Raw genomic sequence first — 22,202 nt, 5'->3', positions numbered from 1 at the left:
AATTAAATAAAAAGCGGTAACTTAAATGTAGTCGTTGCTAATTTGACAGACTTACTTTGCTTTTTCTTTAATTATTGTTAGTTTAATCATATATATAATCAATGTTAGTTCAAAGTATAACTAAATAGTTTTATTTTGAACAAAGTAATGGTGAATTAAATAAATCAAACAATTATAACTCCGCCCACAAATAAACTGCTAAAGAATTACTTTGATTACCAGTTTTATCTTTTTATCCTGATTGATACAGTTTCATGCTGTCACGTATTTGTGACAGTCGGCGCGAAAGGGTTAATGAACTTTTTTCAAACAAAATATTAGTACAATGTAAAATCCGTCAGTTTTATGTAACTTTTTTATTAATCTATTGCAAAAACACAAAAAATTTATAATTCGTAAATCCATGGCTTTCAAGCACGGAAATCAGCTAAATTTTCTCGCAAATGGACACCCATCAAAAGCCCGCATTTTTATATATCGCCGAATGCGATATGTTTACAAAAATACAGGCTTTTGATTGGCTTAAGTGAGCCATCGCAATTGCAAAAATTTAGCTGAATTCCGTTTCAGCAAGGATATGAATTTTTCGCAGCTAGATGACAAAGTTAACAATCAGAAAACTGCATTCGGCATGACGGGCATAGAATTGTCAGAAAATCAATAAATTGCACATATTTCGTCTGATTCGTTTATTTTAGGTTCTAGAGTCAATTTTCTTGTTATATATGTATAATGAGGTGATAAAAATTTGCCTTGTTATATACCTCCATAAAGTTCAATTCTTCATTACAGAATAGTGAAGTAGAGGGGAGGGGGGGGGCAAAGAAGTTTTTGTCCCGGGACCCAATTAGGCTAAGTCGGGCCCTGGGTAAGGATTTAAAAATGTTTGCAAATTAACAGAAATTCTGAAAGCTATGGAATTTTTAGATGTCTACCACTCTATAAAATATTTTTTCAAAAAGCGTAGTAGTTCGCAAGCCTGGTAATTAAGCATTTCGGACGAATTTAAATTTGAATTAAATGAAATATCAAATATTAGAATAGACATATTTTGTACTTTATTTTAAAATAAAGCTATGCAATATGAATTAAAGTCTCAAAATCAGATATACTTAAGTTTCGGTTCTATAATCGAACGAAACTAATGATAAGAATTCAAACGAAAGAAACAATGAGAATACGTAGGGCAATAGTAGGCAGTTTAATACACTGATTCGGTAATATTTCTCATACTCTTTTTATACAAAAATGACCACGCACTGCCCAACAGCAATCTTACGCAATTTGCTGTACCCTCTTCCTAAATCAAAATTTTCCTGCGATCCTAACGCGATCAAATAGTCGACTAATAGAGTAAATTTAACTAATATAGTAAAAATTAGGTTTACACAAACTGACGGCTAAATTGGAATTTGTAAAAAGTAAATTATAAAAGTTGAATGCAAAAAATGCATGTTTAAATTTAATTTGAAACTTCTGCTTAAAAGAAAGATGGTATAAATCAGATTTTAATCCCCTACATAATTAAAGAGGAAAAAATTAATATTAAAGTTCTATATAAATTTTATACAGTAAAAATGTCAATAAGATATATTACTTCCGACTAAACTTTTTCTGATTATATTATATAAATTTATTCCGATCTTCTTTTTTAAAGTAATAATTAAGTTTATAATTTTAATTTAATTAAGTAATAATTAAGTAAAAATTACATTCATTATATTTGAAAAAGTCGAGCCTACTTACAAACTCGTACGCGAAAAATACACAAATCTGAGTACTCCATAACATAATTATGCATTCACTAAAAATATGTACCGCTCTCACAACCTGAAATTTTATTACGAATCAGGAAAAATTAAAAAAATTTCCAGAAAGTAAATCTCAAAAGAATAAAATTAATTCTCCAACATGTTTTTTTATTTTTTAGGTTTATCTAAGTACACGAACTGGAGCACACGTTTTGAGTCGAGTTGGTCCTGATGGCTTACCAATGGATTATGCTTTGGCTCGACGCTATCTCACCATTTTAATTGACTTGCTTCCGACAAATTTATTAAGTTGGCTTGTTGAAACTACCCTCATTGACACGAAGTTTAATTCAAACTTGTACGCAGTTAAACCAAAGTTTCATGTACTTTCTAAAGATCCAGTCTTCAACGACCATCTTGCATCAAAATTACTCTCCGGCTCTATCATTCAAAAACGAGACGTATCGAAATTTACCGAGAATGGGGTCCTCTTTGAAGGCGAATCGTCCGTCACCGAAGCCGATGTAGTTATAATGGCTACCGGATACACGTGGAAATTTCCTTTCCTCGAAGACGACATCCGTGCAGATATGGAAAACCAGCTTACTTTGTACAAATGCACATGGTCTCCTAAATTAAAGCACTCCACATTGGCCTTTGTGGGGTTCTTTTTACCGTTTGGTGCATCTTTTCCAATGGGAGAACTGCAGTGTCGGTGGGTGGCTCAAGTGTTTGCAGGGAATCTAAGACTACCTTCGAGAGAGACAATGATGGATGACATCAAGAAAAGGCTCGAAATCAACGAGAAAAGATATGCACCCTGCCGTAAACAAGGTGTTCGCGTCGACTACACGCAGTTTCAATACGAGATTGCTGAGCAAATAGGCGCTAAGCCTAATTTTTACAGAATGTTGTTTACAGATCCGCAGCTCTGGTTCAAATTAATATTTGGTCCTAGTGTTCCCTATCAGTACAGACTACAAGGACCACATCCGTGGGAAGGAGCGAGAGAAGCTATTATGAAATGTGATGAAAGAGTACTGTGGCCATTAAAAAGAAAGGAAGTAGAAAGAGTGGAATCGTCATATGTTCGATATGCAAAGAAATTTCTATATTTCCTGCTTCCCTTTTCGTAAACTTGGCACTTGGGTTTAACTAGTGTTATGCACAATCATGCTTGTGTATTACAATTGTTGAATGGTTATTTGTTCTGTATTGTATCGATGTATGTACAGATCAAATTTCCTTGAAATCGTTCCATTAGTTCTAGAGATAATCGTCTGCAATTCTGTCTCTTAATCGATAATCGACCAAGTCTGTCTCTTAATTTCTTACACCAGTGTATTTAATGCATAGCTCGCGATATTGAAGTATTCTTTATTGCATAAAAAATCTCTAGATGCAATCACAATTTGTATCTTTCTTATTCAACAAGTATTGTAAATCACATGGTATGATCTTTACTGAACGAAATAGTTTCATATTCTCGCTAACATTTTTAATGAAATAGTGTATTTTATGCATAGTTTGCGATATTGAAGTATTCTTTATTGCATAAAAAACTCTAGAAGCAATCACAATTTGTATCTTTCTTATTCAACAAGAATTGTAAATCACACAATATGATCTTTACTGAACGAAATAGTTTCATATTTTCGCTAACATTTTTAATAAAATAGTGTATTTTGCACACAGTTTGCAAAATTGAAGTATTCTTTATTGCATAAAAAACTCTAGAAGCAATCACAATTTGTATCTTTCTTATTCAACAAGTAGGTGTAAATCACATGGTATGATCTTTACTGAACGAAATAGTTTCATATTCTCGTCAACTATTTTAATAAAATAGTTATCTGATAATCTATTAGATGTAAACTAGAGCTTCATATTTTATGTTATTTATACATTTTGATTTTTACTCCAAATTAAACGTGTTACTCCAAATTAAAATTATTTAATCCGGTGATTTTGCTTTCATTTTGGAAATCTTTTTGTAATCTTTTTGTTTGGAAATCTTATTATCTTTTTGTAAATATGGTGTTTCATAACAAATGAAACGAAGCAAAGGATAAATTTACTAATTATTTGACAGGACATAAAGAGCTAATTTTCTTCTTCACGGTTGGAGACAGTTATTAAATTATTAAAGACTTAAATATGATTACGTATTATTAAAGACTTAAATACGATACAAAAAGTTATAAAAAGGAAATTAAATTACCATTCTGAACTGTCCGAATCTTTCTTTCTTAAATTTTTCAGTGGCAAAGTAAAATGATTCATTCTTATGAGATTAGAAAAGAACAGGAATAAAAGAGAACACATAAAGAGAAAAAGAGCCCATGTCAGATCAGCAGATATCGAGCGGTTCTCCAATATCGCTTCACCCGGAACACCCCGCCATGTCCATGTTTCTGTCCATGACATCGTCCATTCCACAAAGCATGCTTTTAAAACTCGTGAAAATGCCATTTCGGTGAAGGTGGTTCGCCAGGCAGACATGGCTTACCGCGAATCTGAATTCCGCAACAGCCTGTCCACGGGGCTTCTCTGAAATATTTTGGCTTAAGTTATTCCTCCAAGTAATTTCTTCAACAGATTTTTGTGAAATGGAAAGAGCTAGAAGTGTTTGGATGTTGAATTATAGTTCGTTCACCAGGAGTTGGCACTTGGCTCCGCCTTCATCACGTGGTTTCCGGCGATACTATTTCGCTATTTTTAGGAGAATAATGTGAACAAACCTCAACTAGGTTGCTATTTGGTGATCGTATGACAAAAATATTTATTTCGCTCTCTTTATGTGCATTTTTTTAACATTAAATATCTCATAATTTGACGATATTTCTCTCTTTTGAGTTAATAGTTTGTCCTTTTTGAGGCATGTTGCTGCATTTAATTAGAGTAACGAAAGGTTTAATAGCAGATGATAAAGCGAAGTAAGTGACTGAAAAAGAAGTCACTATTTGTGTTTGGCGCGCATTAAGGGTTGTCTCAATTTCCAGCGCGGAGACGTTTCTCCTCTTACTCCCGCGCTGAAATGAACTTGTCGTCCGAGGAGGTGGAGACAAGTGACAACTCCTGGTGAACGAACTATACTTGAACATACTATACTGTACTATACCTGGTGAACGAACTATACTAAGCCTTCTTGAACACTGTCCAAATCTTTTATGAACATTATGTAAAGGACAAGGCCTTTGCTATCTAATTGGGTATTATCATATTTGACTCGAAAACTAAATTTTGTGAATAGATGCAATAAAAAGTTTTACGAGATTTTAGTTAAATAATTTTTGTAACAAGTAGTTTAAAGTAACAAGAATTATTGCGGACTATATAACCGAGCAATGGCACTTGACCTTAAAAAACATCAGTGTAGGGTATACCGGGCAAATGTATACCGGGCAATGGCACTTAACTAGAACTAGTATGACTAGACCTTTGGTAAATGTCCGAAATACATACTAGGTCCAGTTACGTGTCATTGCCCGGTATATCCTACACTAGTGTTTTTTTACGGTTTAGTGCCACTGCCCGGTATACATTTGCCCGGTATACCCTACACTGTTTTTTAAGGTTCAGTGCCACTGCCTGGTATACCCTATACTTATATTTTTTTAAGGTCAAGTATCATTGCCCGGTATATATTTACCCGATACTCCAAACACTGATGTTTCTTCTAATCTATCGTCAGTAAGTATTAAAATATCGAATGAATGTAATTACATCCACGAATAAATTAATATCAAATCGAATGTAATAAATATTTCGGACATTCACCAAAGCAACCATGTGATTGTCAACATTCACCGATTTTGGTCATTCACAGTAACATGCACATCATTTACATAATAACCTCATCAGNTCTAATTGGGTATTATCATATTTGACTCGAAAACTAAATTTTGTGAATAGATGCAATAAAAAGTTTTACGAGATTTTAGTTAAATAATTTTTGTAACAAGTAGTTTAAAGTAACAAGAATTATTGTGGACTATATAACCGAGCAATCGCACTTGACCTTAAAAAAACATCAGTGTAGTAGCGGGTATCGGGCAAATGTAACGCCCAAACATCAGTAAGTAACGGGCAAACATCAGTATCAGGCAAATGTATACCGGACAATGGCACTTAACTGGGCACTTAACTGGGCACTTAACCGGGCAATGGCACTTCAATTAAGGCAATGGCACTAGTATGACTAGATCTTTGGTAAATGTCCGAAATATATACTAGGTCTAGTAAGTGCCATTGCCCGGTATATCCTACACGGATTTTTTTTAAGGTACAGTGCCACTGCCCGGTATACATTTGCCCGGTATACCCAACACTGATGTTTTTTTAAGGTTCAGTGCCACTGCCTGGTATACATTTGCCCCGTATACCCTATACTGATATTTTTTTAAGGTCAAGTATCATTGCCCGGTATATATTTACCCGATACTCCAAACACTGATGTTTCTTCTAATATATCGTCAGTAAGTATTAAAATATCGAATAAATGTAATTATATCCACGAATAAATTAATATCAAATCGGATGTAATAAATATTTCGGACATTCACCAAAGCAACCATGTGATTGTCAACATTCACCGATTTCGGTCATTCTCAGTAACATGCACATCATTCACATAATAACCTCATCAGGACGTTTATTTCAAACTTCGCCTAAATAGCATCCGGCATTATATAGAATGCCTAGGCAATGTGTGAAATATAAATCATTTCATACGTTGCCGGCTAGTTTCAGGCATCATATATAATGCCGGATTTCAAACTTTGCCGGTAGCATATATACTACTCTGCATACGCCTCCACATAAGAGCCCGACGATCTGGTGACCCGGACGTGACACTTCTGACTCCAGATAGGAAGGTCACCTATAAGGGGATTTAAATATCGACTATGTTAACTTTCATCTATCTAATGGTACCTCTCGATAGAATCAAGTTTAAACGTCTTATATACTAGTGAATTGGTATTTAATATTTATAGTGGTAGCTACGCCGCAGAAATTAAAAATAAAAACTTTTCTTTTGAACACATAATCACGACATAACGTTATAAGAATAAATTATACTGTAGACGAATATAATGTGCTTTCGTTTCATAAAGTTAAAAGACATTGCAATAATTTTCGGTGTGTTTTAGTTTCACGATAGAATCAAGTTTGGATGCAAAAATGTTATTATTAATGTACAATAAGCGTTCCAGTAACGTGAAACCTATTCAGTATCGTATTGTATTGTATCGTGTGTTTACATATTTATTTAATTGGTTTTAGAATCTTAAAAACTTTTTTTTTCTCCATAAAATATCATCAATAGCTTAAAGGCTTTTCTATTGTAACTAGTTGAATAAACTTAAAAGATAAAATAAGTTTCATGGAAATGCAAGAAGATTATAAAGAATTCTTTATGACAAATTGAACTGTAAGCTTTCATAGAAAGTCTATTTAAGGTGCTTATTATTTCAAATTTTGTGTACATAATTTAGTATCCATTAATATAGTATATCCATTAAAAATATGACTTAACTTTAAGTCCATAATAGGTTTTATATTTCTGACTAGAAATGCTTCCCTTTTTTTTCTCAAAATATGCAAATGCCATTTTATTGTAAAATATAAGCTTTTAAAATTCAGAATCAGACAAATGTTCAATACTTGATAATGAATACAATTATTATCCATACCGTTTGATAGTTTGTAATAATAAATTAAATGAGGAATAAATAATGCATCGAATAAAAAAATATGAATTCTCTTTAATGTTTACATTTCGCATGCTGTAGTGGCATTTCAGTTCTTGCTCTACTTTCAAGTTTGCTTACATTTAGATTAAAGCAATATCCAACAATTTTATAATTCAAAATAGGAAAGAATAGTGCATTTGGTAAAATATGTATGGATTATTTCTCACTTTTTATCTTATTATTCAATTATAACGGCTCTTTCTGAAAAATCCCGGATGTAATTACCGTAAAATACGGTAATACTTATTGTAATATTTTCTGTAAAATCACATAACCACTGCAATTCAATAAATATTAATGTAAAAATTACGGTGTGAAATTTTACGGTATAAAATTTTAAAGAAAAAAAAGGATTTTACGGATCTCAGAGTAAAATTTTACGGTATAAGACATTAAAGGTGAAAAAATGGATATTTCGGATCTCAGGTTGTCAAATACAGCGTCTTTTGCAGTGTAGATTTCTTTTTAACAAAATTCGTGATGCAAATGTAAATGCATTCAGATAGTTTGCTTAATAAATCAGAGATTGATATGATAGAGTATGTGATTTTACATAGTAATACTTACTGTGAAATCACATTATCACTGCAAATAAACAAATATTAATGTAAAAATTACGGTGTAAAACTTTACGGTGTAAAATTTTAAGGAAAAAAAATGGATTTTACGTATCTCAGGGTGCTAGATTTTTTTACAGTGACATTGAATTATCACTGCAAATAAATAAATATTAATGTAAAAATTACAGTGTAAAATTTTTTCGGTACGAAACTTTATGGGAAAAAAATGGATTTCAGGTTGCCAGGACTTTCTGCCGTAATTTGATCCTAATTCTTTTACAGTGTAGATGTCTTTTTAACAAATTTCATGATGTAAATGTAGATGAATTCAGATAGTTTGTATAATAAATCAGAGACTGATATGATAGAGGATCCAATCCAAATGCCCAAGAATCCACCGATGTTGCTGAACAACTCCATTGGCTAGAAATATCAATACAAAATTAATCTTACAATGTATTTTATTCATTAAACAAGAACGAGAAAGTTCATGTAGTAGAACAAATATGTAAAAGAACAAAATACATATAATAGAACAAAATTTAAGGATCACAATGGGTACTAATTGAATTCTATGTCATTGAAATGATACCAATTGAATTCTATGGTGGGTAGGTACTTTATTTACGTCACACTAGAGTTGCTCAATTGGCTATTGCCGTCGGTCTGGGGTGCATCCCTGAGGATGATCCTAAGACATGCCATCGCAATTTTGATCCTCTGCAGAGGAGAGGACTTCTCCGCTTTGGTAGCCCGACGACCTGCTGGCGAAGTCGATCACTTTACGGTAGAACAGTTTAACGAGTACCGATAATGCGCACCCTCCGGTCCCTTCGCAGGCTGATCAAAGCGGTCACCCACCCACTTACTGACAGCAGGTAGTGCTTCATGACTTCGGTGTTCTACTGGGAACCGTGTCTTTACGATCAGTCCACCAATTCTTCGGAATTGAATGGATATTAATTAAATGTGGTTCAGATATTGTATTTTTTTCTGTATTTTAAATTTGCATTATGAAAGTTTTGATAAAATATTTTCCTCAGGCGCCAAAATGAAATAATCTGTATACATTATAAACGTACATCTCCAAACTATTCAATAAATTTTATGTTGTTGTTGTTGTTAATTTACGTCGCACTAGAGCTGCACAACGGGGTATTGGCGACGATCAGGGAGACATCCCGGAGGATGATCCGAAGACATGCCATCACAATTTTGATCCTCTGCGGAGGGGATGGCACCCCCGCTTCGCAATAAATTTTATAATACTACTTTTTGCTTGTTTTTTTTTTCTTATTAAAAGGAATTTGATAGTAGGCAAATAAAAGAGCGTTGCCTCAGGAGTTCAAGTAGATCCTCATATAAATAAGAAAGATATAGCGTTTTCAGACGTAGCGCCATTGACGTGAGAGGAAAAAGTTTTGGTTCTTTAAATGTTTTAAATTGCATTTGTTTCAAAATAGTTTTTTTCAGGTAAGCAAACACGATAATTCATTCAATTTTAATAGGAATGAATTAGAAATTTTAAAACAGGCTTGTATTTTAGTCCTTTATACTGCTAAAAAGGGAGACTACTCTTAATGCTGTTAAACTTATGATAATACACTCATTAAAGATAATAGCAACTCCGGCAGATAAAGTTACAGAAACAAAACAAATATAGCTCATTCATTAAGCCCATTTATTAGCCAAAAGATAAAAAACAAAAAAGATGGTAAGATACCATTCATAAAAACTACGATTTTTGCTTCCTGGAGCAAATTCTAAAAAATACCTCCTTTACAAAAACTAAATATTACATGGTTGGTATAATGGTGGAATGCATTTTGTACCTCCCATGCAATGTAATGCAATACAGTCTTTACAACTCCTGGGCATGCTGGGTATCAGAATATTGAGCTGTTCTTGGGGAAGATGACCACACTCAGCAAACAAAGCTCTCCAAAGTTCCGGTACAAGTTCCATCAACGATCTTCAACTCGTCGGTCAAACCTGTCATGTCCCACTCATGCTTCATCGAATTCAAGTCAGGTTTAAATGCTGGCCATTTCATGCGGATGATGCCCTCAGCTTGAAAGGATTCGTTTTGGATGTTTGCAGGGTGAGAACAGGCGTTGACAGCCATAAACACGAATTCGGCGCCTATTGCACCCCTAAACAGACGTACATATTGTTGCAGAACATGAGACCTGTTCTGGAGACCAGTGTAATTCGACCCCAAATTAGTAATCCTGCACCAGCATGACGGTGTCATTCAATGAAATTATATTGATGGTAACTGGTATCTGGCTTTTTCCACAGGAAATTTCAATGCGAATCAGACGGTAGCTAAACCTGTACTCGTAGGAAAATAGCACACAAACCCACTGTGACGATGTTACAATTTCATATTTTCTATTCCAGGCATATTGATGGTGACAGTGGCTCCATCGATATGCCTGCAGCGGCCGTGAGTGGAACACATCTCACAGGATATATGACCGAGCATATAGACCAATATTTTTCCAAACATCAGCAAGCGAGCCATGGTGGCTCAGGGGATAGAGCATTCGTTTTCCAGTGAAGTGAACTGGGTTCGAATCCCAGAAATGATCTTCTTGATTGGGTTCCAAACTACAAGACTACGCTTAACCCAGCACAAGGCAAGGCTGGGCTTAAACCCAGAAATTGGGTCAACTGTTCGACGACGGTTATAAGCATCTGCATGCTCCCTCCCCTTGGAACCTGTGGATGCTGACGAAACAGGCTGTATTCTGTGCTCAGTATGCTTTTTTCGGCAGCTATTGTCAAATACCGATCTTTATCGACGTCTTAAATCGGGTAACCTGTACACTGTAAAGTGTTATGACATTTCCATTATCTTGGAATCGTTGACAAATCCTAAATATGACAATTCGGGCTATTCCAAGTTCTTTGGATATTTCCATCTAAGTACGTCCATTAAGCCTATAATTCGAACATGTTAAAAAAAACTTCCCATGCGTCTTCTGTGTCATAACTGTTCGGTTATGGCACTGAGGGCTTACAGAACGTCTGTGAAAAGTGTACTTCATCACCATTTCTTACATAACCTTCTCTCGTCATTCTGGCGTACTGGTGACTTACTGTAAATTGCATATTATTTTTGACGATGTGTATGATGATTCTGGAGGTTTCCTTTTAGAGTTCTATTTACGTGTGGTTATGAATTATCCTTAATTTTCGGAAGCGACTGTAATTGAATATTAGCCTCTTGAGTCCCAGTATCCAAATAAATAAGCAACATTCGTTACAATTTTTTCACTTAAAAATATTATTTAAAAAAAAATTTATGTTGGCATGTCTTTGCAAAGCAATAAATAGACTGCAATAAAGGTTATTAGAAAGTTCAGAAATTCAATCCCAGTATCCAAATATATAAACAACATTCGTTAAAATTTTTTCACTTAAAAATATTTTTAAAAAAAATTCTGTTACCATGTCTTAACAAAGCAATAAATAAACTGCAATAAAGATTATTAGAAAGTTCAGAAACTCAAGTTGAGAAGCATTCTGGACAGTTTTATGGCATAAGAATATTTTATTTTACCTGAGTATATTAGAATTAGTTTCATGTACAAAATGTTACGAAATGCGCGATAAAAATATCGAACATAACCTAGAAATTAAAATTTATCATATTTTATCTTATGAGAAAAAAATAACTGAGCAAGGTTTCGTAAGTTTAAATAATTGGTTGTTTTAAAAAAATGATAAAAAAACTCAATTTTATTTATGAGTTTTCTCTCTTTTCAGTTATATTTTCTAAGTAAAGATCGCATTTTCTTTTTCAAATTAAAGCTCGGAGATGAATGGTTACCAACTGGCGGCCAACGAAGCCTTTTTTTTCTGTTCCGCGAACTAAAATATATTAAGTGCCATTTTTTTGCGGACAATTTTCGTTAAAAAATCGATATAGGCTTAAGATATTTTTCTTTCGTTTAAAAAAACCTAATTTCTTCGTTTCTGTGAAATTTAACATACCAACAATGCAAAAAAATTTATTTCTCAGGTTTTGAATCCAAGAAAATATTTATAACAGAAAATATTTGTAATTCAATACTTCTGTTTTGTACTACTTGATATAAATATCTGACAGTAATATTTAATGTTCCTTCAAACATAAAAGTCGAATATAAAATTTTGATTAAGTTGCGGCCCGCTATTTGACTGGTGTTTTCAATTGCGGCCCCTAGCTTCATGTAAGCTGGAAACCCCTGGTTTAAACTCTGCTTTTCAGAACTCTTTCTTTGTTTTGCAACTGCATTTTATTGTGTGAGAAACTAGGATTATCTGAGGTAATTCCAACGGGTAAATAAGTTCCGTTTTTTAGAAATTGTTGTATTTAAAACAAATTTGACTTACCGGCAGTTTTGGAACAAAGTGGATTATTCTGATCTTAGCATTTCTGAATGACACTCCGAGATACAGAAATTGAGAGCTGTAAATCAAAATCATAATGAATATTGTTTTACTAAACATATTTGGAAAATTAAATGCTACAATGAAACAAGTTATCATTCTAATTATTTATAAAATTTCTTTTAAAAGCAGTCCCAATGTTTTCCCAGGTGTTGTCTGTCGTCAATCTCTCAGGGGCACCATAGTAGGTGGGCCAACGTTGCTCTCACAGTAAGAAGGACAGGTAGTATAGGGGAGTACTTTATTTACGTATGGGCTATTGGCGACGGTCTGGGAAACATCCCTGAGTATGGTGCACTAAGCAAAGCCTGTACCTCATACCAACGAGCTATAACCAGATTACAAAAAAGAACAAGCTACTAGTCCTGATTTTTTCTAACGGCAGGCACTGAACGTATCGTGTTTCCATGGAAGGTGCGGGTAGTGTTGCTCATCTTACGCTGCCTGGTGAACAACTTGTGGCCAAAGTCACGAAGGCGAGCAACATTATCACCGCCACACATACCCCTTCACATGATGGACCAAATTCACACATCAGAGGACAACACACTGAGACAAACATTCATGCCCTGAGCGGGATTCGAACTGCAGCCACTGGCTTTCCAATCAGGCACTTTTATCACTGGTCGTTCCTGAACTGATATCCAACTCAACAAGTCTGTTTTGCAAGCCGTCGATGTCGACTCACATGTCATCTGTCGAATGAACTCTTTGGGTCTGGTTACTATACCCTTACGTTGTATTTATATAATATAGGTATTGGTATAGAAGCGCGCAAACTGGGACTGTTATCAAACTACATCTCGTTGACACCGGTTAAGGAAGGCGCTCTTACACACGCATATCATCGAGTGGATGCTGCCTAAATACGTTGCTCGTACACGTAGGTCATCGAGGGGATGCTGCTTAAATACGTCACTCGTACAAGTAAGACATCGCATGGATACTGGCTAAATACGGTGCTCGTACACATAGGTCATCGAGTGGATGCTGCTTAAATACGTCACTCGTACAAGTAAGACATCGCATGGAAACTGGCTAAATACAGTGCTCGTACACATAGGTCATCGAGTGGATGCTGCTTAAATACGTCACTCGTACAACTAAGACATCGCATGGATACTGGCTAAATACAGTGCTTGTATAGATAGGTCATTGAGTGTATGCTGCTTAAATACGTCACTCGTACAAGTAAGACATAGATACTGGCTAAATACAGTGCTCGTACACATAGGTCATCGAGTGGATGCTGCTTAAATACGTCACCCGTACAAGTAAGACATCGCATGGATACTGGCTAAATACAGTTCTTGTACAGATAGGTCGTCGAGTGGATGCTGCTTAAATACGTAACTCGCACGAGTAAGACATCGCATGGATACTGCCTAAATACGTAGCTCGCACACATAGGTCATTGAGTGAATGCCGCTTAAATACGGTTCTCGTACTCGCAGGACATCACATGGATACTGGCTAAATATGGTGTTCGTAATGAAAAGCTTAGCATAAAAAAGAAAAATATTGAACCATACATATTATACAGGACATTGAGTAAAATCACTCTTCACTTTATATAAAAACAAAGTTATTATTCTCATTGAGTGACGCAAATTAATATTTAAGCCCCCTTCAAAAAATGAAAGAAAGCTTTCTCGAAAGAATGCAAATCACAGTGCAAGAAGGAATGCGCAAAAAGCATCAAAACAGGTTTAGTTGGAAGTTGAAACACTAAACTATTTCTGATAACCAACTACGAACTCTTCTCTGTTTTCAAACTAACGATGGCGTTTTTTTTCCCTGGGTTAAATATTAATGAATAACAATCATTGAATGTGGAAAAAGCTTTAAATAATCATTTATTTACTCTTAAGAAAAATTACACAACAAAGTGAAATGAATTCAAAACAACTTACGTATTATAAAGATCAGGATAAAGTAATTTTCTTTCTTGATATCCGAATTTTAAGTTCTATGAAAATGTTTAAAGAAAGTATTAATCCGCAGCTTATAAAATATAATCAATACATTGGTTACATTTCATAAGCGGTGTTGGACAGTCAACCCATTTTTGGGTTTAGAACTATCAGTGATTTTGAGTCCAACCCAGAAGGAAGGAAATTTCTGGATCAAGCATTGGAGCAAACTAATCTCAGTGGAGCACTTTTTGGCAGAAGTAAGCAACATTTGTTTTATATGGAGGGGAAAACCATGAAATTTGGTAGCCGGTAGACAAAGATATTCTAACTTATGATCCATCTACCAATAATCATATTTTAAGTCAGTATTGCAATCGTTGTGAGCAAGAATCAAAATTCGTATTAACCAGTCATCGCTTTGATTCATTAGGAGACGTTTACTTGGTTCTGAGCCACCGCGACTCAACCAATACACGTAAAGGACTGGTTTCTTAGGACAGGACGCCGTCAGCTGGAAATCAGCGCTAACCTCTGATTGGTCAATTTGTGAGTTTGATAGTATACGTCATCGAACGCTCATCTTGAACTACAATTGCCGTCCAACTCAACTGCAGTTGGATTACAACGTGACGTTAACCACAGAAGCAATGGCGGACAACATCCAACAGCACATTGAAATCAGCCAAGATTTTGATTTTGACATTAAACATAGCTTCTTCATTAAACATAGCACTCTTCATTTAGCTCAGCTATAATGTGTTTTTTCTTGGACAAAGTCATTATTTGTTCTCTAAAACACTGGTCGACAATAACAAAATCAATACAAATTCAAAATAAATATTTGTTTACGTTATTAACGCATGCGCAATGAGAGATAATGTCTGCGTTGGACCGACTGCTCACGCTGAGCTAACAAAAAAGTATTTTTTTGGCGTCCGCTCTACATCAACTTTCCGCTGACGCTATTACTCAATATTAGTTCTAAGAAACCAGGCCTTGAGCTAACAAACCAGTATTTTGTTGGCGTCAGCGGGACGTTGACGTCACGCCGACGCCCAGATAAGGCGCTTGTCCTAAGAAACCAGACCTTAAGGCATTTCAATCCTCAATCATGTTACAGTAGACATATACGAATGACGAGATGGATTAAAGAAATGTCTTGTTCTAAATACTTTCGGTAGCAGTTTTAGTCCAAATTCTTAGTCCATAGTATTTAGAGGGAGGTAGTTTTTTTGTTGAAGTAAAGTATTTTTACGGTTTCAGATACATCTTAATTTGGATATGATGTAGGGATATTTATCCCAGAAAAATGAGTAAAATCGTTTAGGAAAAATTGATCTATTATGTAAAAACTTAATTGAAGATGGCCATATTCCAAAATTATAAAAATAAAGCAAATAAGTCCCTTAACCCCTTAACGATCGGTTAATTTTCAAGTAAATGGTCATAAAAGTGCCGATTTTGTCTAATACAAGTATTTGATTAGTGTTGACGTCTAGTTTCAAATAAACTAATTATCTACAATTACCTCAAAAAATATCCTGGTACTGCCATCTGGTGTGAAAAGTGAGAAATATAATGTTTTCCGGGCAAAAGAAATTAATTAGCTTTATTCTCATTGGCGCGTTACTACTAAACACTTTAGCCCGGAAATTTCACGGGAGCAAAAAATAGAGGGTGAAACCTCACCCCGTCATTTTCCCGGGAGCGAAAAGGGGTAAAAAAAAATCATTCTCTTAACATCGAAAATTTCTGTTAAGAAATCGGGTGGGACCGGGAGGCCGGAGCCTCCGTTCCAATCGCCAATAATTTGAAATAAAAAGTAAATGAATTGTTCCTAACTGAGACTTAGGAGCATGGGAAGAGATCCATGGTTGGAGATTTATGGAAAGATAGCATAGCCAAAAATTAAACCAATCACCCATGATCAATATTAAATTTGAAAATAGTTTGGCGAAAGCGAAACGCGAAAAAACAGTGTGAGAATTAGTATAATCATATAATTGAGGGAATTCTTTTGGTACGAAATAAAGAATAACGAGTTATTAATAGATTATTGTCCTCGATTTAGTCGCGACGGTGAATTAATGAGTCTTACATTAGTATTGAAATAAAAAGTTAGCCGTCATATTGATCGATAAGGAAAGAATAAAATATTTTATATTCGCTATTTATAAAATGTAATTAGGATTAAAAAAAAAGGGTATATTGTAATAGAAACTCAATTAAGAATGATTAAAAAAATTAAGTTTAAGAAATTAAAGAAAGATTAAAAGCTAGGGAATATGTAATACTTATTGTGGCATCACAGTACTTATACTAAGTAGGACATTATACTTGAAAAAAAAAGTAAAATACTACAAAATAAAAACTCGTTTTTCAAATATACTTAAATAAAAGGAAAATAATAAAGCTTCTATGAGTTTAAAAACGAAAATGTAGATTTTAAAATACTTATAAAATTTTATTATTTTTCGATTTTATAGCAAATAATATTCCACAAAAAAAAAATCATACCTCTAGTACATTTTGAAAATGCTTGTATTTAAAAGATCGAGTCCTGCAAAAGAAATTTTCTTTATAATACCATTGTTTAAATTATAAACTGAATTACTTGCTTAAAATTACATATAAAGCATTGCATACCCATTAATAATATCAAGTGCTTATTAAAGTCTGTTAATAAAGTCAAGTGCCTTTTTTTTTGATTTACGCAATATTTTTTTCTTCTCATTTTGCAATCATTAATACACATTAACATTAATTTACATTTTGCACATTATTATTCAAAAATATAGACTTATTATTACAGTTGTGTTTGTAAAATATCCACTAAATTAAGAAATAAAAATTTAGTTAATTTTCATGAAAAAATACAAATTTTGCTGGATCAAGATTAATACCCATGCGAAAGCTGATTAATGATTGAAAATTCAAGGACAAAATGCTACTTTTATTTAGATTCGCTTAAAAGTAATAGGGGCGAATGATAAACGGGGGAGTTCCGGTTGGCTCAAATACACAACAATTACTAAAAACAAGCACATTATTAGTAAGATCAAGGGAAAAAGTAGATTTCTAGCGACTGACTAGGTTTACGGACGTTTCTTATATACCTATCTCTACGAGCACGCGTCAATTTGACGCATGAACGAATACAAATAATTGTGATTCTTAATTCAATAAATTTAATTTAGTACAGTTTTATCCACCACTATTTCTAAATAATTCGTAGGCTTATATAATTCACCACTTTTTATTTGGAAAATTTACTTAGTAGTTATTTACCGTTTTTAAACTATTTTGGCGTGTCCGGAGCAGTTAGCATCTCTGCACTTAGAAGCTAATGTAATTATGCACTATAAAAAAATGAAAATATGCGATAAATATTTATGATATATTCTAGTATTTTATTTTTTAATACTCGATTTAAGCCACTGAAACCTTGAAAATCTGACATCTATTGACGTTTTGCGTTTGTTCTTTCTATTATTGCTAATCAGCAGCAGTTGTTTATCGCTTGTTTCATATGAGATAACGATATCCGATAACGGATCGAATTATTGTCGGCACTATTTATTATTGATGTGACAATTGCATGTTTACTCAAAATTTTGTCTAAATTACGATTTCGTCAAATAGACGCAGATCCGTAGAGATAGGTATACCACAAAGAGAATTTCAATATTTCAACGCTTCTGAAGAAAATAGACTTCAATATATATTTACCTCGATCAATGGTTATAAGTCATTACAAGAGATAAAATAAAAATTCAAACGGGTTTTATAATTTTCTTTACAAAACTCGAAATGCGTCAAAATGACGCATCCTGTAAACCGTAAACCGGTTATTTTAAACAAAATTTGACTAACTCCGGTTAGATTTGGTATTGCAAGAAAGTGACCGCATTGACCAGGTTCGAATGTCCCATCAACTTTTAAAAAAAAATAATTCAATATTTATATAATGGTTTTGAGATTAAAAAAATATATATTAAATGAATGCATTTTTCTTACATGAGGAAAAACTTCTTCATGAAAAATTACTTACACACATGGAGTATTGCTACACTTTTTCAAACAACTATCCCAATTTTCTTTTGTGATTTTTTCACCTGAAAAATACAATAAAAGTTTTTGATGCAACCTAATGAAAATTTTGGTTCTTAAACCCGGCTCACTCGGATTCTAAAGAATTACTGAAAGAATTATTCAAAAAGTTAAGTGAACAAATTTTCCCTCCACTGCACAGTGGGCCAGAGGACCATGATCTTTGGCCAAAAGTAAAAAATTAAATTTCAACTGAAAAATGCGTAGGCAGGCTTAATATCGCCCTAATTAAGTACTCATAATTATTCCAAACATTATAATTTACTTTTTGGACCGACGAGAGTACAATGTAGTGAAAAATATGTTAAAAATTATTTTTTTAAGTATAACTTTTAAATTTATATTTCAGAAATATATATAGGAATTTCACCTTAATGTTGCATTTTTATCAGAATAATTAGTCAGAAATTATAGTGCAATTTTTCAATTTGTTGGATTAGTTAATACTCTTGGCAAACTTATAGTTTATATCTTATCAATTGACATTTTACAATGTTTAAATCACTTTCGAAACTTATCTCCAAAAAGTTCCACGAGGTAATTAGCTAAACCTTTTTTTGCTGTCTTCTTTGATGTTTCTTCTTTCGTAAAAACCTGCCCCATTTTGCCCATAATGCAAAGGTAGACTAAATATACCTTAAAACAAAAACTATGTTTTTTTTTATGTTTTCGCGTTATTTTGTAACATTACTTCGGAAATATAATTTGCTTTTCATTTTTAATATAAAATTACGAAAATTATTATATTTTCATTGCTACATTTAATTATTTAAACGTACAATATTATTTTTTTTATTTTAGCCGCCATTTTTTTTCTGGGTATTTTTAGTGTATTTCAAAATTTCAACTATGAATTCAATTTACCTGCACATGAAAACCCTAAATAAACCCAAATTTTGAAGCAAATTTTATCGAAATACTAATTTCGGCCATGAAACCTTGGATGCTGGCCCACTGTACACTGAGAAGAAATAACTAAACTTTAAAATCGGAACCGTGACGGCTCAGGGAATAGAGGGTTCGCCTTCCAATGAGGTTCCAGGGGTTCGAATCCCAGCGATGGCTGGTCAATGCGAATTCCACATCCACTTTGTGCCGACCTCAGTGCTGACGTAAGATATCCTCAGTGGTAGACGGATCATGGGTTTGATTCCACTTGCGGTCTGGCTAACCATGATTCGTGTTATTTTTCAATCCAAGTAACGCAAATGCGGGTTAGTTCCATCAAAAGCGCTCTCCACGAAGGCAAATTTCTCCCAATACTTAATCCAAGAGTTTCCTTGTCTTCTGGATTGGGTTCAAATTTGCGAGGCTATGGAGTTGAGCATTACTAGTCTTAAGCCCCTAAATATTGGGTCGGCTGTTTAACGACGGTTATAAAATAAAGCTTTAAAATTATTAAAATCTAATATTATTTAAAAGGGAGTGTTGAGATGCTGAGTTGGGTGCAACATTTTGGTCATTTTTTAATTTATTTTTAAGTTTTAAAGGTTTGGAGAATTTTATTTTCTCTATCAGTTCCCTTGTTGTTAGACGAGGATTTTGGCGCAAAAGTAGTTTCAAACATTCTTCATCGAACTCAACCAGAACGAAATGCGATGCAGAGTTTTCCCACTTCCATGGTAAAAACGATTAAAAAGTGATTAGAAGATCGTTTGTAAATGATTAGTGTGATGGTGGAATTAAAAAAAAAATTTTGCAATTTTTTTTCTTCTATTTTTCAACTACGCTTCTGAATTAATTTCGATTTGGATAATCTCGATTTTTCTTATTGATTTAAGATAATCGCGTAATTTTATGTCTGATTATATTTGCATCAGATAATTCTGACGATTTTGCTAGCAAAATGGTAAAAATAAAGCAAGCAGTAAGATCACAAATGTTTTTAAGGTCACAAGTTTTAGATTTCATGATAATTTTTTTTTCTAATGTAGAGATATAAATAAATAATGATCCTTTAACAGTAATATGTAAATAACTATAACATCAATACGTAAATAACCTTATGACTAATCTTCAAAAAAATGCTTGGAGAATTGATACCGTTCAAAAACTTTTCAAACCGCTTCTAAAGAAAATTGTGGAAATTTTTCAGAAGAGTAGAATATCTAACGAAATTTCTCCAAAATATCAATAAAATTGTTTTAGAGAAAGTGTGTGAGCAATAACTCATTTCTCTATTTGTCCAATGTTTTTTTAATTCAAATTTTATTAACTTCACAGTTTTCAAAATATGAATACTGTATCAACAATACGTTTCAAATGTTAAGTAATCACACTTACCTCTCTTACACAATGTCGCCATGTGACTAATACTTATTGAACGAGGTGCACATCCATATTGTTCCATGTGAAGACGGAAGGTGCAAGTTTCTATGCATTCCTAAAAAATGCAAATAAAATATAAATAAAGTTCATATCTTATATTGTGCGAGTTTCGTGAAAGGGGGCTACTTGGAGCAACTCTAAACTTCCTCACAGTTCCCTGTTTTAACGCTGGAATTCATAATTCAATCATAATTTTTACATCAATATGCCATGAAAGCAACAGAACTATTCAGCAAGGGGAAACTACCTTCTACAGCGGAAAATATCTGAATCTTAACAAACAATATTGCTCCATTTGCCATATGACTAATACTTATTGAACGCAGTGCACATCCATATTGTTCCATGTGAAGACGGAAGGTGCAAGTTTCTATGCATTCCTAAAAAAATGCAAATAAAATACAAATTAAGTTCATGTTTTAGATTGGGCTAGTTACGCGATAAGGAGCTCACAACTTGGAGCGTTCAAAATTTCCTTATAATTTGAAATGTAAGCTAATAACATTTGAAACAAAACAGTTCATTTTACGCTGGCATTCTCAATTCAATCATAATTTTTACACAAACTGTTTAAGCAATTACGTCACGAAAGCAACATAACTATTCAAAAAGGGAAAAAATATCCAAAATGGAGAATATTTGAATTTCAACTAACAATTGGCGATTGAAATGGGCTACAGGTGGCGTAGAGTAAATAGAACTCTCTACCTATAGCTAAACTTCCCATACTCTCACCATTAGATTGTGGAGAGTCATAGAAGAAGAAAGTATGTTAGTTTCTGTCTTGATTTTCAACTAGATTAAAATCTTTCAAGTTGAGAAACTATATGGAACTGAAAACTACATTAAACGTAGTTCTAAAATAAGGAAAATTTAAAAAATATTTTTTATAAATTAAATACGAAAAATATTAAGAGAAGGAAAAATATCATAGTACTTTCCTATACAACTGAAAAGAGGAGGAGAGGAAGGGAGAAGGGCCAAAGGCATGGAACCGGTTTTCTACCCAGATGGCGTATTTGAGCATTGCAATCGCCTATATTGTTCAATTCAAGATTTTCCGGAAGTAAGGGGGGGGGTGTACACTGCTTGTCAATTTCTAAGGAATAATTGATTTATGCAAAGTGACGGCCTACCAATTAAAGAAAAACCAAGCGTAGATCTGTATAAAAGGCAGAGCACATAACCTCTTCTTTAATTCGAAAATTCATGTCAGGAATTTGAACAAAATAGTACTATAGGTTGCTGAATTTATTTCTGTAAAATTCAGAGTGGTGTTGCTATACTTAAGTACAAATTTTTAACAAGATATCATTTGAATTTTTACGATCGTGGACGAGA

General features: G+C 33.6%; 1 protein-coding gene and 1 pseudogene across 1 annotated transcript; one reads left to right on the top strand and one right to left on the bottom strand.

Annotated features, from left to right (window-relative positions):
- The window catches only part of LOC107439159 (flavin-containing monooxygenase 5 pseudogene), a 9,977-nt pseudogene extending 6,264 nt beyond the window's left edge, over positions 1–3,713 (top strand).
- A 3,786-nt stretch (positions 3,714–7,499) lies between these two features.
- On the bottom strand, positions 7,500–21,888 carry LOC122271447 (uncharacterized). Its single transcript, XM_043052726.2, has 7 exons — positions 21,799–21,888; positions 20,817–20,916; positions 18,475–18,538; positions 16,941–16,983; positions 14,421–14,476; positions 12,451–12,526; positions 7,500–8,490 (listed from the first exon to the last, which is right to left on the bottom strand). Exons 1-7 carry the CDS (start codon positions 21,886–21,888, stop codon positions 8,344–8,346), a joined length of 576 nt encoding a protein of 191 aa, XP_042908660.2. The 3' UTR covers positions 7,500–8,343.
- Between the last annotated feature and the right edge of the window lie 314 nt (positions 21,889–22,202).

Source organism: Parasteatoda tepidariorum, chromosome 6 (assembly GCF_043381705.1).
Source record: "Parasteatoda tepidariorum isolate YZ-2023 chromosome 6, CAS_Ptep_4.0, whole genome shotgun sequence".
Lineage (NCBI taxonomy): Eukaryota > Metazoa > Arthropoda > Arachnida > Araneae > Theridiidae > Parasteatoda > Parasteatoda tepidariorum.
The sequence above is the reverse complement of the archived record's forward strand: the minus strand, read 5'-3'. Positions and strand labels throughout refer to the sequence as shown.